We start from the raw sequence: 22184 nt of genomic DNA on the forward strand, positions 1-22184 counted from the left end.
GTGAAAAAAAATTGAAGACTGAGCCTGGACCCTCTCCGACTCTGCAGAGCTCGGCCCTACCACGCCCACCTCCTCCCGTGCAGGCGGCAGACGCTCGGCCCCGCCTTCCGGTCCCGCCCCTTCCGCTGGCTGGACGTCCGGTCGGCGTGCACGCCCGCGCATCCCTCCTGTTCGCAGCGAGCCAGCCAGTAAGCGCCGCGGAGATTGGGCTAGCGGCCGAGGCTGAGGCCGAGTCGGAGCCCCGGTAGGTAGCGGCGCGGGCGAAGGGAAGCCGCCAGCCCCGGGAGGGGGCGGGCCCGACGGGTGGCAGCCGCGAGCGCTCGCTTTGTTTCCTCCGGCGGCGCCGCGCGGGTCTGGGGGCCGGGTCTGCGCGCGGTACCACCGCGGAGCGCGGGATCCCGCGGCCCAGTCTGGTGCATTGTGCGCGCCTTTTTTTTTTTTTAAAAAAAAAGACAAACACGTATTTGTAGCTGACCCTGGGGCAAACAAGCGCGTTTATCGTCTTGACAACAAACCTGCGAAATCAAGCGTTATTTCCCCTGTACAGCCGTGAAACCGGAGGAACGAAAACGTTTACCACTGGAAAGAGATGGAAAATCCGAGGTTCTGGCCAAAGCCTCTGGGCTTTAGAGCTGTGGGGTCGGACCCAGTTTTAATTTTTGAATCTAACCTCTGCTCTTTCCAATAGTATGACCTTCCTCGCCTTGCCTACCCTCATCTGAAAAGTGGGAACGAAACCCATCTCAAGCTCGGTGGTAGATGCAAAACGGCATCTACCATCTTATTTTCAGGCCTTGTTTTTCATGGCTCTCCTCCTCAGAGAAGCTAAAATGGTTGGTTTTCCAAATTCTTTTAGTTTACTTTAGGTCTGGGGACGGAGCCAACCTCCCACTCAACCCTCTAAGTTAAGGGCCTCACGGGAGCATCCAGGACAGCGTGATCTACCTACAGCAAGATTTCAGCCCAAGATGAAAATTTAAATACATAACGCTAAAAAATTGAGGGCCTCAGAGTACCTGACTCCTATTTTTTGCTTCCCAGGGGAGGCAGAGACAGGCATCTCTGGGGTTAACGCTAAGGGGTGTTCGCAGCTCCTGTGCTGACCCTGGGTTACAGGGACATTATTACCTGGTTACACTTTCCCGTTGTGTTTCATTTTTAAAGGTGATACATTGAAGTTTCGAATGGCGTACATTTTGGGTTTTCTGTGCGTGTATTTTAACCCACAGCTTGTTAAATTGGGTGCTGACCCAGAGTTAACTGAATGTGAGGACTGCTGAAAATACGGCAACAGTGACATTATGATCGTGCAACAACCCGTCATTAGTTCAGAATCCAACACTGAATAGCTTACATGTTTCTGGCAGAGTCTGTCAGAATTCACCCTTGACCTCAGCACAGCCTTGATTTCCCAGCACAGAATGGACACTTGCTTGCTTGTCCACAGCAAAGTCTTCTCTGTTAACAGAAGTGGTGATTCCTCACTCAGCATGTGTTAAGTGAGTTATCTTTGGGTAAGGTTGTGTTGTTAGGATGTTTTATCTTACCAAGCATGGTGGGGCACACCAATTTTTTAAAATGTTTATTTTAAAGATTTATTTATTTATTATGTATACAACATTCTGACTCCATGTATGCCCACGTGCCAGAAGGAGGCACCAGATATCATTACAGGTGGTTGTGAGCCACCATGTGGTCGCTGGGAATTGAACTCAGGACCTCTGGAAGAGCAGCCAGTGCTCTTAACCACTGAGCCATATCTCCAGCCCATTTTTTAAAAAAATTTATTTATTTATGTATTTATTTATTTATTTTGAGATGTGGATCTCCACTGGTGCTGGCTTCCAAAGATTAGCGTAGTTAAGGATGACCTTGAACTCCGGATCTTTATGCTTCCACCTCTAAAGTGCTGGGGTTCCAGACACATCCATGACACGTATTATGTTATTGCAAGTCAGGATGGAAGCCTTTTAATAATCTCAACCGTTACCACTAGATACGTATGTCCGTGTAAATATCAGCTTTTTAAGTGAAGCCAGGGGCTGAAGTCCAGTAATCCAAACGTCTAGTCTTGGGAGGTAGAGGTCAAAGGAACAGTTCAGTGTGATTCTGGGATATGTAGCCATTTGGAAGTCAGCTTGGCTACATGAGACCCTGTCTCAAAAACCAAATAACAAGAAATTTGCTTTGTTTCCAGGGCCTAATGCTTGTTGGCCAAGTATACTATATCCTTAGTCCAAGAGTATGTTTTTTGAGTGGGTGTTTTGCCTGAATGAGTGTTTGTGCCCCGTATGTATGCTTGGAGCCCATGGAAGTCAGAAGAGGTCATCGGACCCCTTGGAACAGGAGTTATGGACAGTTGTGGACCGCCATGTGGATGCTGGGATTTGAACCCAGGTCCTCTACAAGTGCAACCAGTGCTCTTAACCACTGGGCCGTCTCTCCAGCTGTTGAACAACTTTCATAAAGATTTAATTAAAATATATTTTGAAAGAAAATAAAATTTTGGGGGGAAATTTGTTACTATTAGGCAGGGCTTGGTGACCCAAGCCTTTACTCCTGGCACTTGGGAGGCTGTGTTGAAGGCCAACCTGGTCTACAGAAAGAGTTCCAGGACAATCAGGACTACATAGAGAAATCCGTTATTTTTAAGAGTGTTTGCATCTTAAAATTGTTATGTAATTGGAGAAAACTAAGCACTGTGCAATAGAAGATGCCCTGTTGCTGTTATTTATTGACTGGTTGAGAAAGGATCTCATCACTCAGGTTGGTGTGAGGATTCTCTCACCTCTGCTTCCCTAGCGCTGGGATTAGAGGAGCCACTGCGCCTAGCTAGCTACCTACTTGTATTAAAATGGGGGGAAAGTATGGGAATGGAATTTGTAAAATGCTTTGATCAAACAATGCTGTTTCCAAAAGAATGTGTCTGAAATTTGTAATTATTCCCAGGCTCCAGGGCAGCTCAAAGCCTATGGTTCAGTTAGGTAAAGCCTTGATGTTTCTTTATGTAAGAAAGGGCTATAAAGGAAACGTTCATGAAGAATCACTATTTGGTCCTACTTAGAAGGTCACATTTAAGAGGGGAAACTATTATCTTAAAAGTCTATGTGTTTTCCACAAATGAAGGTTTAAAGGGAGAAAATATTGCCTTGGTGCCCAGACAGATGGTGTGAAGCAGCTGATGGGGGAGATATTGGATTTATAGCAAAAGTTCAGACTGGCAGTGAACATGTGACTAGCTCACTTTAGGCCCTTGGAGCTAAAAACAAATACATTAATATACCCTACAAAAGACATTAACTTCATCAAGAATTCTTAAAGAATTGCCTTTAATGGCCATTTGTTTACAAAACTTTGCAGAAACATGGACTGTGATTACAAAAGTTTGTTTATATGCAAACTTAGGGTGAGGTTCTCAGGGTGAGGTTTAAGCAGGTTTTGATTGAGAAAAGAACTAATTTTGTTAATGTTTTTCATTATAATTTAGACCTTCCAAAACTTAAAAGATACTGTCAAAGAACTCAATGATTTAGGTGTGTCTCCTCGTGAAGAAACTGTAACTTCTAATGTTACAAGATAAAATGGAAAGTTTTACCTTAAAGGTTAACATGGGCCGGGTGGTGCCGCTTGCCTTTAACCCCAGGAGGCAGATCTCTGTGAGTTTCAGGCCAGCCAGAAGTGTTACACAGAGAAACCCTGTCTCAGAGAACAACAACAAAGAGTTAAAGTGGAAGGATGGAATGGAAAATGCTTATTTAGAAATCTGTATAACTCCAGATGATTTTAAGTTAAGAAAAAAAACCTTCCGAAAAATTTAATTGTAAGAGTTACAATTGATCATCTAAAGTTCTTGGACACAGTTGCAGAATATTCTAAAAACTGTATTGGGTCTATATGCTATACTTATGGTCCATAAACTATTATTCTTACCATTGAAGTTTAGTTCCCAGGTCTGGGTAGATGAGTCGGGGTTAAGGTTAAAGCACTTACTGACCATATGCCCAGTGTTGGAGGCAGGGGCACTGGAACATAGCAGGAGGATCATTACTGGGGCTTGGTGCCTGGCTCCAGGTTTAGTGAGAGACCCAGAACAAGAGTAAAGCAGCATGGCACAGCCAGGCACCTGACGACCTCTGGCCTCTGCATGTGCATACACCACATTTAACAAATGAATTATTAATTTTTAGATTCAGATATTTATTTGTATGAATGTTTTGCATGCATGTACATCAATTGCCGATTTTATTTATTTTTTGTTTTTTCGAGATAGGGTTTCTCTGTAGCTTTGTAGCCTGCCCTGGAACTAGCTCTTGTAGACCAGGCCGGCCTCAAACTCACAGAGATCCACCTGCCTCTGTCTCCCAAGTACTAGGGTTAAAGGTGTGCGTCACCACTGCCAGGCTGAATTGCCACTTTTTAAGTTCAAGTTCCAACAATTTCTAAAATGGCCTTTAAAAAAAAAAAAAAAAGATGTGGCAGTGGTGGCACAACACCATTAGTCCCAGCACTCGGGAGACAGAGGGAGGCAGATCTCTGTTGTGGGTTCCAGGCCAGCCTGGTCTACAAAGTGAATTCCAGGACAGCCGTGCTGTGTGTTGTACAGAGAAACCCTGTCTCAAAAAACCATAAAAAAGAAGAAAAGAAAACTGGCCAGATCTGGTGGCACACTCAGGAAGCAGGTGAATCCCTTGAGTTTGAAGCTAGCCTGGTCTACATAGTAAGTTCTGGGGCAAGCAGGTCTGCATAGTGAAACGCTGTCCCAAGAAAGCAAGAAGTAAATGAATAAGTAGAATGCTTGTGCTCGCTCCTGCCGTTTTGTGCTGCAGCCTGTGGAAGCATTGGTAGTTTCTTTGGTTTTGTTTTCCCTTGCTAGCGTCACACTTTTCCTGCCTGTCTGCGTGTTCTGGGATTTCAGCTGTGTGCTGTCACACCTGACTTAGCATCGGTTATCCTAAAATCAAGCTACCTGTCAGCTTGGAAAAATGTTGCTCATGTCCTGCTTATCAGCCAGGATTAATTATTTAGTAAAAGTAGGCAAGCGCATCCATTTCATTAGCATATCCGTTTGTTCACGTCTTTAGTAAATGGTAACATTTCAAATAAAAAATAATAAGGGCATGGGCAGGAGAGATGGCTAAGCCGTTTAGAGTGCTTGTTGCTCTTCTAGAGGACCCAGGTTTGGTTCTCAGCACCCAGTTCAAACACTGCTAACTCCCCGCACATGCATAGCATGTTATACTTCCAGAGTCTACACATAAAAAGGAAATAAATATTAAAATGAGGATTGGAGAGATGGCTTAGTGGATAAACCTGAGATCAGTCTTAAGAGTCCACATGGTGGGAGAAGGAAGCGGACTCCCAGCAGCAGTCTTAGGGCCTCCACCTGCACCCTGCACAGCATGTGTGAACACACACACACACACACACGGTTCACATGGTGGGAGGAGGAAGCGGACTCCCAGCAGCAGTCTTAGGGCCTCCACCTGCACCCTGCACAGCAGGTGTGAACACACACACACACACACACACACACACACGGTCCACATGGTGGGAGGAGGAAGCAGACTCCCAGCAGCAGTCTTACGGCCTCCACATGCACCCTGCACAGCAGGTGTGAACACACACACAGGGTCCATGTGGTGGGAGGAGGAAGCGGACTTGCAGCAGTTGTGAACACTCTTGCATGCAGTAACATTTCCTGACACCTAGGTGACTAGTGGGAAAATACTGATTGTGAGTGGCAGCAGTGCCAGGATAGGTCTGGGAGACGGGTGAAAGGTCAGAGATAAGACTGATAAATTGGAACTAGGCAGGCCCATTGCTGTGTGCTGGTAGGGTCCTGGATTCCCTCCAGGTTCTCTTTTAAACAAAACAAAACCAAAACCGGGAGCTGGAGCTGGAGAAGATGGCTCTGCAGTGAAGATCAAATGAGACTTTTTCAGGGGACATGGCTTTGGTTCCCAGAACACACATCAGGCAGCAACACGGTTTGTAACTCCAGTTCCAGGAGACCCGATGCCCTCTTCTGGCCTCTGAGAGCTTCAAGCATATATGTGTACAATGTTTAGACAATAATTTAAATCTCGGAGGCCATAGAGATGGCCCAGCTGATAAAGGTGCTTGTTGTCAAGTCTAACAACCTGAATTTGATCTCGTCACACTCCCCCCGCCAAGTCCATAAATTTTAAACTTTTAAAAATTAAATCTTGGAACAGAGAGATGGCTCAGTAGTTAAGAACGCTTGTTGCCCTTACTGAGGATTCAGGTTTGGGTCTTAGCACCCTCAGAGTGGTTCACAAGCATCTGTGACTCCAGTTCCAGGGACCCTGATGCCTTCTGACCTCTGGACACCAAGACACATGTGGTATGCAAACACATAATATATAAATCTAATAAAAACAAAAAATAAATCTTGGCTAAATACTTGAAATACCTGTAGTATGTAGAGCATTTTCAATGTTTTTCAAAGTTTATCATTCATTTAATTTATTTTGAGACAGGTCAGAGGATCACTTGCAGAGGCAGAGGTGGTTCTCTCTGCCTTGTACGTCCTGGGGATAGGACCAAGGTCGTCAGGCCTGGCAGCAAGTGCCTTGACACACTAAGCCATGTTCACTGGCTCAGCCTTGACCATCTAACTTCCCTGCCTCCATCTCCCTCCATTTTTAGTTCTGGGATTACCAGTGTGAGCCACCACACCCAGTTTATGCTCTGCTGGGATAGCACCCAGCCTTCCGGGTATGCTAGGCAAGCACCCTACCAACTGAGCTAAATCTCCAGTCCTCCGCTACCGTCTCTAAGCCCACTCATCTCCCAGTGAGAACATTACAGTTCGTAGCATGCACTAATCCATGTGTTCAGTTACTTTACACTGTGCATGTGAGATGAGTGTGTATGTTGGATATCCAGGACGAGGGGTGCAATGAAGTTCCAGGAGTGCTGCAGTATGGATGAACACTAGAAATGCCTTGGATCCATTTTTATTCATGGTGGCCATTGCACATTCATAATTCTTTCACTGCTGCCAAATTTTGTTGCTCCCACATTCAGTTATACTGTTGTAGGTGGGTTGTTACCTACAGCTTAAGTGTAAGGGACTGGGCTCTAGATGTGAGATAGGTTGCAGTAAACATAGTGTGTTGGATGGGGGTGGATCAGTAAGTGCTATGAAGAGAGGTTTAGCAGCCCGCAGAGCAAAGCAGGGTGCTCTTGTTTATACTTGAGTACAGCGAAGCAGAGAGTTTGATGGGGAACTCTTTCTTTTTTAAAATCAGTTTTGTTTATAAGATGTGTGTGAGAGAGAGGGGGGGGGACATGTGCAGGTGTGTGCTCAGAGGTCAGTCTGAGGAGTTGGCTCCCCTACAAGGGTATTCCCCAGATTATCAGCTTCAGGCATGCCAGTTAAACCCTTTGAGCTGCCGAGCCGTCTATCTGGAGAAGTGCTTTCTTTGCTGGGAGCTGCAGAGGAGCAGAGTGCTCAGCTTGGTCAAGTAACTCTGTGACTAGCAGGGGGGCTAGCTAGAGGAGGGGGTGGGAGCGTCCTGTGTCCACGAGACCTGTGAAGGACTCTGCAAGGTCTTGACTTAACACTGGAGTGGGTTAGGAGTTCCTGGGGGAGTTTTGAGGGCTGAGCTGAACTGACACTGGCTGGACCAGCAAGTTTGATCTCAGGAGTCCATGGTGGCAGGAGAAACCTACTCCCAAAAGTTGTCATGTTACCTGCACACTCAGTCTGTGGCTCTCCCTCCCTTCCTCTGCCCCGCCCTCCCTCAGTCCCTTCCTTTCTTCCTTAGGCTCTTGCTGTATTGCCCAAGCAAGTGGGGAGGTAGGAGGTTTCAATGGTGGTGACATCACATTCTGAATTGGGAAGATGAAGTGACCATGACCTCTGTCCTCTCATTAATTCTGACAAGACTCCTGTGAGACGTCATAACTGATCTTATTTTTTTAACTCAATTAAGGGAAGTTCTGAATGCAGAAGGAAATTGCCCAAGGTCCATCTCATTACAAAGCTTTTTGGAGTGGGCCTTCCCCATGACCTGTTTTTCTGCACTAATGTCTACATAGTAGTCCAGTCCGTGCACATCCTGCCATTCATTCCTAGCTGCTCCTTGGTGTGCTGGCTTGTGCTGAGAAGAGATCATCTCCTCCCTTCATTTGGTGTTGGCCATGGGCAGAAGGAGGAATTAACCCCCTCTTGCCACTTCTTCCAGGTAATGGGCAGCTCAGAGGAACTGGTGACTTAGTAGACCTATCAGAAAGGAGAACTTGAACTCCCGGTTTAAACAGCAAACCCTCACCAAAAATGACCGATTAGGAGTTGGGGAAGAGTATAAAAATAGCACTTAATAGTAAACTGACAAACAATGTACTTTTTCAGTCATTGTTCTACAAGAAAATAATTGGGTCCCAAGACAGGACTGACTCGTTTTCATGTATGATTATATTGATCATTGGAGGATAACGGATACAACCCTTTTGGAAAGCAATTGAAGGAGAGAAGGGGCCAGCTGGCCTGACATGCCCAGTGTGACACTCCGAGAAGTGAGCTGCTCACTAATGAGCAGCCAGGTCCTGGCCTGGTGAAAGCAGGCTGGGGCCAATAGAAGAGTGCCTCACATGGTATCTTAGTAACCAAGTAGCATTTCCTCCTGGTCAACCCAACCCCCACCCCACCCCAGGAATGATTTGCTAACAGTAATCACCATGCTCAAATGACAGAGAATGGAGACCAAGGCTAATTCTAGCCTCCAGTTTGCTATTTACAGGAGAATGAGACCCCAAATGTTTATCTTCCCCTTCCCTGGGCATTATTCCATAAGTAGTTACCAAAGACTCCCTCTAACTGGGCATGCTTGTACACACCTGCAGTCCAGTGTTTCAGGAGTGTTGGGTAGAGAGGATTGCTGCAAGTTAGAGGCTAGCCCCGGCTACATTGGAAGACCACATCTCACAAACAGACAAAAGAAACATTCCCTCTATTGAATGGTAGGTGCCCTTAGTTCTAAATTACATATGAAAAAAACTGAGTCAAAGATTAAATAGCTTTGTTTTTTAAAGATTTATTTATTACATATACAGTGTTCTGCTTGCATGTATACTTGCAGGCCAGAAGAGGGAACCAGATCTCATTACAGATGGTTGTGAGCCACCATGTGGTTGCTGGGAATTGAACTCAGGACCTCTGGAAGAGCAGTCAGTGTTCTTAACCTCTGAGCCATCTCTCCAGCCCTAAATAGCTTTTTTTTAAACAATAGGTCAGCCTTTTTAAAAAAAAAAAAATTTTATGGGGGCTGAGAGATGGCTCAGAGGTTAAGAGTGCTCACTGTTCTTCCAGAGGTCTTGAGTTCAATTCCCAGCAACCACATGGTGGCTCACAACCATCTGTAATGAGGTCTGGTGCCCTCTTCCTGCAGGGATACGTGCAGGCAATGCTGTATACATAATTAATAAATCTTTTTTAAAATGTATTATATGTGCATTGGTGTTTTGCCATGGGTATCAGGTCCCCTGGAACGGGAGTTGCAGACAGTTATAAACTGCCATGTGGGTGCTGGGAACTGAACCCAGGTCCTCTGGAAGAGCAGTCGGTGCTCTTAATATCTGAGCCATCTCTCCAGCCTAAGATTAAGTAATTTAACGTTGTCACATATTAAATGAGACATTGAACGACACTCACTATGCTGGAGATGGGAACAAATTAGATGTGGTTTGTGGCTTTGTGGAATTTATTTGTCACTTAAAAGTAGTCATGCACAGGGACTGATAATTGGCTTAGGAACTTGTCTTGGTCTCATTGGGGACCTAAGTTTAAGTCCCTGAACCCAGCTGCCTGAAGCTCCAACTCCAAGGGGATCCAATGGCTCTGGCCTCTGCAGACATCTGCACTTACATGCTCAATAATTAAATCAAACTTGTAGAAAATAGTCATATACAAGAGTCACATGTTAAAAGTACAAAGCATGAGTCCACGGGAGGCAGAGTGAGTATGCCGTCGGTACGCCTGGCGGCTGGTAATGAGCAGGGCTCATCTGTAGCAGCACAGACACCTCAGTGACTTGTCTTGCTTATTGGAGGCCTTAGCTCAGACAGACCTCTCCGGCCCCTCTTTCAAAACAGCAAATGCCCCCTCCCCGTCATTCCTGGTACTACTATGTCCCCCATCACATTCTGTGTGCTCCACCCCACTCCAGCTTCTTGTTCGTTTGGTAGGGTCAATGAACAGTGCCTATGGGATGTTAAAAAATCAGGCATCGAGAGTTATCAGGAGCAGCTCGTGTGGCGGCCTTGAGATGGAAGAGAGGCTGCCTGGCCAGGGAGTGACCGGAGTTCCTGAGACCTTTGTGCACAGCCCTGAGGGAATGGAGAAAGCAGGGGCGGTTTATGCAGAAGAGTGCTCAGAGATCTTTCAGTCCTCCCAGCTTCCAAGAAGGAAGTAGGGACTGTTGGGTTAGGTGTCAAGGCTACAGGTTCAGCCTGTGACTTTCGATCAGCAGTGAGGCAGCCCACTCATTTCCAAAGAAACCAGAGGACGGTCCAAGGAAATTCTTCTCAAATCTCCTTTGTCTTCTCTGGGGTGCGGGGCCCAAGAGGGAATGTTAGAAGGGCATATTGGAGTAGCTCGCTGTTTACAGAGAACAATAAAATGGAGCCTCCTCTTGGGTCTTTGGGCCCACAGAGGATTTGGCATGTAGACGCTGTTGTCTCAAAGCCTTTGCTTGCCTTTTTCTTTGTTTCTGAGCCTCTCCCCTGACATGACAAGTGACAGGGAGGAAGCATTGGACGTGGCTCCCCTGGGAACAGTCCTACTCTTCTGGCCCTGCCTTGGCTAGTGGAGCCCATACTGAATTCCTGGCACAAGGCTCCCGTTTCCCTTCTCTGAACCTTTAGTTATCCTCCAGCCGAGCCAGCTCTGAGAACAGCCTGTGGTCTTGCAGAGGAAGAGAGCCAGGCCTTGGTGGCCCATCAGGTAAAGGTGCTTGCCATGGCAGTCTGAGTTAATTCTCAGGACCCACATGGGGGAGAGGACCAGCCTTTAAGTTGTCCTCTGATCTCTACACATGCACAGATGTACATGTAACTTTTGTTTATTTGAGACAGCTCTAGCTGTTCTGGAATTCACTATGCAGACTAGGCTGGCATCAAACTCAAAGAAATCTGCCTGTTTCTACCTCCTGAGTGCTGGGATTAAAAAGTGTGAGCCACGGTGCCTGGCCAAGAGATGTAATTTTTTTGTGTGCTTGTTTTTCAAGACCAGGTTTCTCTGTGAAACAGTCCAAGATGGCCTCAAACTCACAGAGATCTGCCTGCCTCTGCCTCCTGAGTGCTGACATTAAAGGCATGTACCACCACTGCGTGGCTATATATGTAATTTTTAGGAAGAACGACCAGGGCCTCCATTGGTCATGGCATTTCTTGACTTACCAGCTGAGCGTTTTTGACTGCAGGAGAGGAGGAAATCGTGTATGACACAGCCTCCCTCAGGATCTGATGCCATGCTGGGCCCTTTGTGTGCAGGGCTGGGGACTGACGCCTAGAAAAGGTTAGGCCTCTGGGGCTCCATTGTTGGTCATTCTCAGAGCACTTGCCCTCTGTCCCAGGTGTCATAGCTCCTTGAGGGCACACAGGTATCTTCCCGTGTTCACAGACAGGGACCCACTCCTCTCTATGTAGCCCATAGCCTTCCCTCTTAGCCAGTGCTTCCAGCCTGGCTGGTTTCTGTTTAGGTCTGGATTCTGCGACTGGTTTTTAAAGCTTTGCAGAGGACTCAGATTTGGCCAAACTTAGGGATGGTTGTGAGGTTCTGGTTCACCAGGGGAAGTGGGTGGATTCTGGGAAATAATGGCTTGATTAGCAGCATGGATGTTAAAGGTGGCTTCATGTGTGCTTGGGGGAGCTGTTGACAGTTTGAGTGGTCCTTGGGAGAATTTGGTATAAGCCTTGTTTTCTGCCTTGCTGGACTTTGAAAGGACAGTGGGCTCTAGCTTCAGCCTCCTTTCTTGGCAGAGCCTAATCTCTGGACAGCCTAGCGTGCAAAGGGGCTTTTGGACCAGGCCAGGCCAGTGTCACCTAACTTCCTGTTCCCCACTAGTACTCTGTTGCTTCCAGCTGTTTTCATTTGCTTCGGTCTGTCTCCAGTTTTCCCACAGGGCAAGATCTGTAGTTTCCATGGGTTGTCCGCAAGGTCCCTGCGCATTGCTCTAAGCACAGAGGAGCCTCATCAACAGCTGGTGAGGGACTGAGTCACTAAGGGCTTGCTGGACAGGAGCAGCTGAATTCTATCCATCCCCTTCAAGCCAGCAGCCAACCCCTCCCCATGCATGTATTCCTCTGTCCCCGGAAGGCCAAGTGTGTGGCTGTTTCCATAGATGCAAGGCCAAGGCACTGAAAAGGGTGGTGGTTCATTTGGTTGCTCTAGTACCCTGCACTTTACAAACACCCTTCCTCCCTTTCTGCAGAACAAAAAAGGGCAATCAAGAAATCAGCCAATCAGCTACTGGGAATGATGTACATACTTATTTACTTTTTTTTTTTTTTTTTGGTTTTCTTTCTTTTTGTTTTTCGAAATAGGGTTTCTCTGTGTTACAGTCCTAGCCGTCCTGAAATTAGCTCTTGTAGATCAGATTGGCCTTTAACTCACAGAGATCTGCCTGCCCCTGCCTCCCAAGTACTGGGATTAAAGGCGTGCGCCACCACCCAGCCAGTGACTGCACTTTATAATCCCAGTACTTGAGAGGATCAGGAGTTCAGGGTCATCCTCAGTTATAGTGAATTCAAAGCTAGCCTGGCAGGCAGGTCTCTTCCTTTGTTCTTTACTATGTGCTGCCGTGAATGAAGAGCTAGGATCTATTCTGAGCCCTGCCATAAACCGGAATTGCTGAGGCTGCTCTATCCCCAGAGATTGGATTCCATTTCATTCTCAGGAAGGGTCTGGGCAGCTCTGGGGATGGGTTGAGGTCAGCTTGACTAGGTGGTCTCCCAAGTCCCTTCAGCTGAGTCTGGCAGTCGGTGGCTTCTCTTGTGGAACCCTGGCCCTTTCCCTTTGTTCAAACCCCACTCCCTACTCCACTGGTGTTCCGGAAAAGAGATGCAGACCTTGCTTGCTTTAGAGCAGGACTTCTTAAAATGTTCCTATCCAAACCTGCTTCTCACCAGAATGTGACTCTGGGTACATGGGTATTAGTGACAATAATCAAGAAATGTCTCCAAAGCTACGGAGAAATCCTGTCTTGAAAAACAAAAACAAAAACAAAAACAAACAAAACAGACAAAATCAAGAAATGTATTTTAAGGGCCAGCAGAATGATTAAGCAAATGAAGGAGCTCAAACATTTCTTTGATATACACAGGACAGAAGCAGATTGGCACACCAGTGGATGCACTGTTTTTATATAAATCATTAACTCTTTGGTTTTGATGTGTGTGATTTGTCTGAATATAGGTATTTACACCAGGTGTGTGCCTGGTGCCTGCAAAGGCCAGAAGAGAGTGTCAGATCCTTGGAATTGGAGTTATTATAGGTGATTATGAACCACCATGTGTGTGCTAGGAATCAAATCTGATCCTCTGCAAGAGCAGCATCTGCTCCTAAGCCCTGAGTCATTTCTTCAGCCCTTTCTTGCCTTTTTGAGATGGGGTCTTGCTATGTACACGGGTCTGGCCTCAAGCTTGTAACAGTTCTCTTACCCCTTTGTCCTGAATGCTGGGATACAGGAGTATGCCACACCACGCAAGAATTAAACCAAATCAGGGTTGACTATTTGATAGTATAAGATGTAGGTCATCTTCGGTGTTTTTCAGAGTTGATTGATACTTTAATTTCCTGGGTGTCAATGCTGCGAACACTGTTTCACCTGAGTACATAGTATAAAATGGTGGAGGTATGTTTAGGGCTAGTTCAGAAGTTGTTGGAAATTTTGACAATTCTGCTCAAATTCATTTCATAATTTTAAAAACTGAAACTCAAATCAACTCAAATAGCAATTTTTAAAATCAAACATTTTGGTAATATTCTCCAAAGATTCCCAACAAATGACAGTAGGAAAATACTCTTTATTTTTTTAATTAAACCGCTGTGTTTCCATATGAGCAGAGCATTCTGAGCGCATAGGGAAGCGCTGCAGTTCACAGCACAGCTGTCTCACACGGGTGTTTCAGGCATGTGAGGAGACGTCATGACATGGGCAGGAGCTGCCAGAAACATGTTGAAACCATTTTGTGAGTTTGTTTTAAATTACTTTAGAAAAAAATTGTGCGCGCATACACGTGTGGAAGTCAGAGGACAACTGGAGAGTGTGAGTTTTCAGTCCTCCCACCGTATGGGCCCCAGAGGTCAGCCTCAGGTTGTCAGGCTTGGTGCAGACACTGACCTGCTGAGCCATCTCACTGGGCCCCCAGCCCTTCTCTTGGTTTGGTTTTGTTCTCTGTTAGAAATAAAGTCTCACTGTGTAGTCCACGTTGTCCTGAAGCTCACCGCATAGCTCAGTCTTCTTGTCCTTAGTGTCTGTCCTAAGTGCTGGGATTGAAAGGTTGTGTTGGTACACCTAGTTGAGAAGCTATGTTTGAGGGACATTGGCAGAGATGCGGACCAAGACGCTGATATCACATTCTCTGTCACAAAACTTCAGCTGAATGGTCTAAGTTTCTCTTAGACAACTGAACCCTGTCCTTAACTCCCTTTTGTTGAAGGGAGACTACCTGTCTTCAGGGTAACTTTTAAAATGTGACATTCTTTAGTTGCCTCTCTGTGAGAATGAGCTAGATAGATGTAAACGTGTTGGTTGGTTTCTGGCTATCTGTACCACACAGAAGTGGCTGCTGTTTGTGTCTTCAGGAGAGGCAAACCCATTTCCACGTGAGCCAGGCAAAGTGTAATTAATTAGGACAATAAATCTGCAAGTTAACGAAAGTGGTCCTGACAGATTTCAAGCCCTACTAAGGAACGCATATACTCACACTAAAAATAAAAGTGTAAGAAAAAAAAAAAGATTTAAAGAAACTGAAAATATTGGTGCAGACCTTTATTTAATCCCAGATACTTGGAAACCTGAAGCATAAGGATAGCAAGTTCAAGGCCTACATGAATAAGCCCCTGGGGAATGGCTTATTAGAGCCGTACTTGCCTGGCATGCACCAAGCCCTAATTAGTGTCCAGCCCACACCAACACACAGCACTGGAAATTTCTTCTCAGAAACAACCCCAGAGCTCCCCAAGCCCAGGACTGGGCCCTGCCTAACCTGCTGTCTCCTGTCCCTCAGCCCTGTGGCCCCGTGCTGACCAGGCCTGAATGTCTCTTGACAACAGGTTTTTCCAGCCTGGTGGAGCAGCTAATTGGCGAGTGTGCCGACTGTCCAGTGTTTTCTGGCTCCTCTGCTTGTCTTCTCTTCTGGGAAGATGTTCCTGGTGGGCCTAACGGGAGGCATTGCCTCAGGCAAGAGCTCCGTCATCCAGGTGTTCCAACAGCTGGGCTGTGCTGTGATTGATGTCGATGTCATTGCCCGGCATGGTGAGTTGGGAGGGGGCCCGAGTGCTGCCCCTGTGCTTCCTTTCTTCCACCAGCCTCCTCTTTATCTCGGGGTGTTCCGAGAGGGAGACGGTTCTGATCAGATTGCCCTTAAGGCTCTTCAGCTTAGTCTTCGCTCTTCCTAAGAGTTTGTCCTCCCAAACTCAGCTCCATTGCTGGCTTGAGGGATTCTGTGTGCTCTGCTCATTCCCTTGGTTTACTTTGGCTCCAGCTGAAGGAAATAGTCCTGGACCCCCATCAGTTTGCCTCTGGTCACGTGGGGTCTTCTGGGTGGCTGGAGGCTCTGGAATGACCCATCCTCTTCATGCCACAGTCGTCCAGCCAGGGTATCCTGCCCATCGGCGTATTGTGGAGGCCTTTGGCACTGAAGTCTTGCTGGAGAATGGTGACATCGACCGCAAGGTCCTTGGGGACCTGATCTTTAACCAGCCTGACCGTCGGCAGCTCCTCAACTCCATCACCCACCCTGAGATCCGCAAGGAAATGATGAAGGAGACCTTCAAGTACTTTCTCCGAGGTGAGACTCTAAACTTGGGCGCTGAAGGGGACAGATACCTCTTTGCAAAGCCTTTCTCTATTTGAAGTGGTTCAAGGTAGGGGGTTGGTTATCTAGGCTGCTAAGTTTACACTTTTTATTGGTACTTCCCTCTGCAGGAGAGATGGGAGGGCAGAGAAGCTGCCCTAGGTCATGGAGACTTCCAACAGCCTCTGGTATATATGGCCTCTAGTCTGCGTCCCTGAGTAGAAAGGGCCTAGTGGCCCCCTCCCCTGTCGGCCGTAGTATGGGGACTATTCCTGGGATCCATTTTGGTTGTCTTCAAGTTTTCCAACTGTGACCATGGCCAGGCCCCTTATCCTTCACGACTCACATTCTTGTGTACAGGGTAGGGAGCCTCTCCCTAATGCTCTCTGGTCAATACTTCCCTCTAAGAGAATGTGATGAGAAGCATCTGTACTGCTGACCCAAACCTACCCCTCAGTCCCTGAAGCGCTGGGAAGGTTGGAGCTGGCTCCTGGCACCTGCTGCTCTAAACCCCTCCTGCTATTTGTTCTGAGACACTTGGCCTCAGCCATCTTTCTTCCTCTACAAGAAGAGTCTGTACTCCGCCTTTGTCCTCCCCCACTGTCTGTCAGGCCATCGTTATGCCACTGCTCCCCTCTGCCCACCCCTGCCTGCAGAGCCCTTCTGCCTTCATCTCTGCCCTTTGCATTTGCTCCCGGGCCAGCCCTGAGTGCATCTGCCAGGCTGCAGGCACCAGTGGCTTCCCCCTTCTGAAATTAAGCATTGGATAATGTCACCAGCTCCAGAGCTCTCCTGTTGTGTCATCTACCCAGCCTCCCGCCTCCCCAACCACCACCACTTAAATAAAAGCCAGAAAGCTCTTTTCAGTTCGATAAGGTGAAAAATGGGGACGACAGCTGTGGCTTCCACAGCCCCAGTTTCTCCCTGATGAGTATAACAAATACAACTGTCAAAGCTGGTATAATCAGACGTCAGATAAGATCACCAGCTGTTGGGGAGGTCTCTGCGTAGGCAGGCGGATGTCTTAATAGAGTCAGGACAGTTTCAGGGCTTATCAAGCGGGAGAGATGTGACAGCTGAACAGCCCTTTACCGGTGAACCAAAGAACTGGCTTCCAGCTCCCAAGAGGGACCCAGGAGAAAGGACAGTAAGAGGGGAGGAGGGAGGGAGAGGAGCAGGAAAGGGAGATAAGAGGCCCGGGGAGGATCCAGCCTTTTCTCTGGCTCTGAGCTGGAGAGGGTGAAAAGTGGGAGGTAGAGAGGCTCAATGTCAACTTCCCTGCTCCCAGGAACAATAGCAGTAACACCCATCATTTGGGGGGCACTGGCTGAGGGGCTTGGCTGCTGCTCAGTGTCGTATGCATTCGGAGCGCGTGTAATCCTGCCCATCACCCTGTGAAGCCGGTGTTGCTTTCATTCATTACACAGATTAGCTTGTTAAGGACCTGCGGTCACATGGGGCACTGCAAACTCAGGTGTGTCAGCAGAGCTCAGGAACCCAAGGCCTTTCTTAGAGTTCCTGGACCACAGGTTGTGGGAGCCCCAATCCCAGCAGCTGGTGTGTGGTTCTGTGGTTGACAATGTCCGGAGTGAGATACCATCCAGGCCCCTGGTCTCTGAGCAGCCTCCCTCCCGGTCCTTATTCTACTGCCCTTTACCCCTTCCGCCTTTGTTCGCCCACGCAGGGCACAAGGGGCAGCAGGGATACACATAACTGTCAGGGATGTGCCCATTCACAGTGTGGAGCACATGGTCTCTCTCCAGCCTCCACCTTGGGAGGGCCCGGAGTGCCTTTTCTCCACTGAGGGAGCCCTGTAGTCAACGTGATTCACCCTTGCTGCTCTGAGATAGTACAGGTCTCACAGAACGCTGCAGAGGCTTCCAGGAAAGGGCCTATGCTTTGGGTTTTTTGAGCCTGTGTAAGATCAAATAGGGAAGAAAGGCTCAGCATCTCCTAGAAGCTCTTCCCATTTGCCTACAACCCCGGCTTTGTCTTGTCTCAGGTTAGAAATAACTTTTGGGGTTGAAGGTCAAGGTTTACCCTGACCACCTAGTGCCCTTTGCACTGTGCTCGCTAGACCTCCACCTGGTCTGCACAGACCTCCCAGCTCATGGTGCTGCTGGTCTTCATGAACTCCTCGCCCCACCTTCTCACTCCAAATACCCACGTCTTCCCGGCCTTTCAAAGCTAGTGCAAATGCCAGTCCTTCTCCAAGGTCTTCCCTGGTCAGCCAGCCAGAAGTTATTTTCTCCGGCATTCTGCTCTGAATGGCATCGGAACTGGCTGGCACTCAGGGTATGTCTGTCCTTGGAAAGTCTCTCATCTGCTGGGGCATTCTCTATGGCAGGGACTGGTCACAAGCATCCTTCCTGGTGTCCTTGCAGAATTGAACTTGGGAGTTTTCCATCCTCTCCCCAGGGTACCGCTACGTGATTCTGGACATCCCTCTCCTGTTTGAGACCAAGAAGCTGCTAAAGTACATGAAGCACACAGTGGTAGTGTACTGGTAAGTGTGGAGCCCGGCCTGGCTGATGGGGACTAGAAAGGACAGCTTTCCCCATGGAGTGGCCAAGGTACAAAGTGAGTTGGGGTACTGGTACCCAGGCTTACAGAAACCAACTTCTATACCTGATCCTGATGCCCCCGGGGCAAATAGGAGTTAAGGGAATCCCCAGGCCTCGCTAGTGTTTGGGAAGGGCTCCCCCTGCTGGCTGTTGGAGACACTCTAGTTGAGTTGTCTGGTTTTACTCCAGCCCGCCCCCCCTTTACTCAGTGACTCCCTCTTCACCCTAGAGCAGTTCACAGCTTTCCAAACACTCCGTGTTTGCAGCCGCGCGCTCCCACTTCATCGTGGAGGGTGCTCCTGAGTTATAGAGGGGCCGTGGGAGTGGGGTGCTCCTGAGTTATAGAGGGACCGTGGGAGTGGGAGCAGTTGCAGAATGTGTTGGCCATCACCCATTGGGAGCACCCATGAATAGAGAGCAGAATGTGTTCGAGATCACCCGTTGGGACACCCGTGGGTAAAGAGCAGAATGTTCGAGATCACCCGTTGGGATCACCTGTGGGCAGAGAGCTGTGTGGATGTAGCTGTCAGAACCTAAGGAAAGAGCTTTCTTCTCAGAATTCTCCAGGACAGGAAGCAAATCAGAATCAAGGTTTGGCAAACAGGAGAATCAAGCTGCCAACAAAATGAGTCACAGTCCCTGCGGGTGAGAATAGACAAAGCCACAGGGTGTCTGCTTCCCAGAGACTTCCCAGGTATCACAGTGTAGCAGACACTTAGGTGGGCCTTGGCTCTGCAGGTATTTTGGGCACAAGGTCTTGTCAAGGGATCGATGTGTGGGAGGCTTCTAGTACCCTGGGATGCTCAGTGCCCTGACCATTGCCATATCCTTACCCAAGTCTCTCATGGGCTGTCACTCAGTCTGAACCCACTGAACCTGGCAGTCTCGTCATAAGACTGTGCTTCCCCACATAAGCCTTCAGTCTCTTCCTTGTTTGGTTTTTGTGGTGATGAAGATAGAATAGAACCCAGGCCTTGCCCATGTAAACCAAGTGTATCCCAGCCTCTCTGGGATCTTTATTCTGTTTGTGGAAGATGCCAGCTGAGACCAGGAGGGCCCTATGAAGTCCTTGGATTCTCGGTGCTTTAATGACAGAATCAGACTCAGGAGATGACTCTGTGGTCAAGAACACTCACTATCCAGAGGACCCAGGTTCAGTTCCCAGCACCCACATGGTAGCGTAGGATATTTATAACTCCAGTTCCGGGGATACAACTCCTTCTGGCTTCTGTGGGCACCAAGCACATCCTTAATGAGGCAAACACTCATAAAATAAAAATAAATCTCTTCAGAGAAACCCTGTCTCAAAAAACCAAAAAAAAAAAATAATAATAATCTAGGGGCTGTAAGCGATGAAGAGCACTGTCTGTTCTGCTCTTCCAGAGGTCTTGAGTTCAAAGTTCAATTCCCAGCACCCATATGGTGGCTCACAGCTATCTATAATGGGATCTGATGCCTTCTTCTGACATGCAGGTGTACATGAAGGCAGAGCATTCACGTGTAAAAAGTAAATTTTTAAAAAATAACCAGCTGGGTAGTGGTGGCACATGCCTCTAATCCTAGCACTCAGGAGGCAGAGGCAGGAGGATCTCTGTGAGTTCAAGGCCAGCATGATCTACAGAGCTAGTTCTAAGACAGCCAAGGCTACCCAGAGAAACTCTGTCTCAAACAAACAAAAAATCTGTAGGGATCAACAAGGGGAAGGTTATATTGTTTGCTTGTCCCCAAAGGCTCTGTACCTTGTGAGCCAGCATGGAGCAGTTTGGACCTAAATGTGATCCTTAATGTTTTTAAGAAAAAATTGGCTTGTGAAATGAGTAAAGAAAAATATCCATCAGCAGGGTCCAGCGTGCGCTGCCACAGCCCTAGGGAGGCTGTTGGTGCCTCTGCTGTTCCATCCGGGGAGGTTCTCGGTTCCGCACCGCACCTTTGGAAGAGTGCACTCCCAGGCAGCTGCCAGCCAGCTCCATTCTCTTGTAGACTGCCCAGCCACAAACGTGCCATGGCTAAAGTTGGATGTGTTCTCTGCCACTGTAGTCTCTGTACAGTGAGGCTGACGTTCATAGAGGAGACTCACATCTGGCTTTGTTCTGTACTCGAGTTGCAGACAAAGGCCTGTAGTGGTAAACATCTTCCCATTTTAGAGAGGGAAACTCAGGCCAGTGGACAGACAGACCTGGACTATAGAAAACAGCTGCTACAGCCCACCCCCGTCTGCCCTTGTTGGGTGTCTGAGGTGATTGATGGGACTTAGGGTCCTCTTCTCCAGGACCTGTCTCAGCCTGACAGGGTGGCTGAAGGCAAGAGAGGGTGTTTCCAAAGGGAAGGTGCTGTCCTAACCTATGCCCCAAGCTGGACCTGACCACGCTGTCCACTGCAGAGAGGGAGGCTGGGGTCCACAGTGCACTTTTGCCCTGTCCTTAGTGACCGAGACACACAGCTGGCACGGCTGATGAAGCGGAACAACCTGAGCCGCGAGGACGCAGAGGCAAGAATCAATGCCCAGCTGCCCCTGAAGGACAAGGCCCGCATGGCCAACCACGTTCTAGACAACTCGGGCGAGTGGAGCCTCACCAGACGCCAGGTCATTCTCTTGCATGCCAAGCTGGAACGCTCCATGGAATATCTGCCACTGAGGCTCGGGTTCCTAACGGGCCTAGCAGGCATTGCCAGCCTCCTGTACCTGCTCACCCGCTACCTTCTCCCTTCTCCCTAGTTGGGTACAGCAAGGCAGCAAGCATTAGGCCTCCTCCTTGGAGACCTAAGTCAGGTACCATGTCCTCAACACTACACTCACTCTGATGCTGGGACTGGCCCCTGCTCTGGAGTGTATCCAGTCTGAACTCAGAGCAAAAGGAAGCCCATGGTCAGGTACCCCTTACCGCCCTCCCTAGAGCCCCACCACCCCATAGTGTCCCCTTAGAACACTATTCACGATGGCAGGGACACAGTGGTCTCTGTGGCCATCCCCCTGGCTACAGCGATGTAGCCAACAGTCTTGGGCTTGAACCTTCTTGGAGCATCTGCCCCATCATGACCACAAAGTCCCTAGTGGACTACAGCAAATCCTTCTAAACAGAAGGCCTTCAAACAGAACTGTCTCCTGGGTTGAAGCCCTTTGCCAGAATGCAGTTTGACTCCTGTCTGGGGGATGCTGTGGCTAGTCCGAGGCAGGGCCCTTTGGAGAGACCCAGCTACCACCTCTTACCACTGCCTCTGAGCCCTGTACTTTCTGCATTCCCCGGGCCCCATGCTATCTGACCTCTGTGCCTTCCCCCAGATGCTCCCTGCCCTGCAGTACCTTACCCTTGTGGCCCCTGGTCAGGCATCCCATGTTTTATCTTAATCCATAGTCGAGTAATGAACAAGAAACTGGTTTCTCCTAGACTGTATCCTTGTAGATGGCAGGTTTGACTCATGTCCGCTCTAGTGTACTAAGCCTGCTCTCCATTGGTGCTCAATAAATTGAATTGGTCTGAAATGTCCACTGAATTCCACTTGGCCTCTGCTCACACTGAGGAGGCCAGTAGAGGTGCTGGGCAGATCACATCCGCTCGCCCCACAGGTCTGTTT

General features: G+C 48.3%; 1 protein-coding gene across 1 annotated transcript; it reads left to right on the forward strand.

Annotated features, from left to right (window-relative positions):
* The first annotated feature begins 125 nt into the window (after positions 1-125).
* Dcakd (dephospho-CoA kinase domain containing) lies at positions 126-22092 on the forward strand. Its single transcript, XM_048445843.3, has 5 exons — positions 126-244; positions 15305-15506; positions 15838-16041; positions 18466-18553; positions 21036-22092. The coding sequence occupies exons 2-5, from the start codon at positions 15395-15397 to the stop codon at positions 21325-21327; spliced, it is 696 nt and encodes a 231-aa protein (XP_048301800.1). The 5' UTR covers positions 126-244; positions 15305-15394; the 3' UTR covers positions 21328-22092.
* Positions 22093-22184: the final 92 nt, after the last annotated feature.

The sequence above is a fragment of the Myodes glareolus genome, chromosome 9 (genome assembly GCF_982192425.1).
Source record: "Myodes glareolus chromosome 9, mMyoGla1.1, whole genome shotgun sequence".
Classification (NCBI taxonomy): domain Eukaryota; kingdom Metazoa; phylum Chordata; class Mammalia; order Rodentia; family Cricetidae; genus Myodes; species Myodes glareolus.

Bases quoted from the DNA above. Each gene is read 5' to 3' on its own strand.
- Dcakd (XM_048445843.3), top strand. From the start codon at position 15,395: ATGTTCCTGGTGGGCCTAACGGGAGGCATTGCCTCAGGCAAGAGCTCC. The intron at 15,507-15,837 runs GTGAGTTGGGAG...TTCATGCCACAG, and splicing joins CGATGTCATTGCCCGGCATG to TCGTCCAGCCAGGGTATCCT. The intron at 18,554-21,035 runs GTAAGTGTGGAG...CCCTGTCCTTAG, and splicing joins CACACAGTGGTAGTGTACTG to TGACCGAGACACACAGCTGG.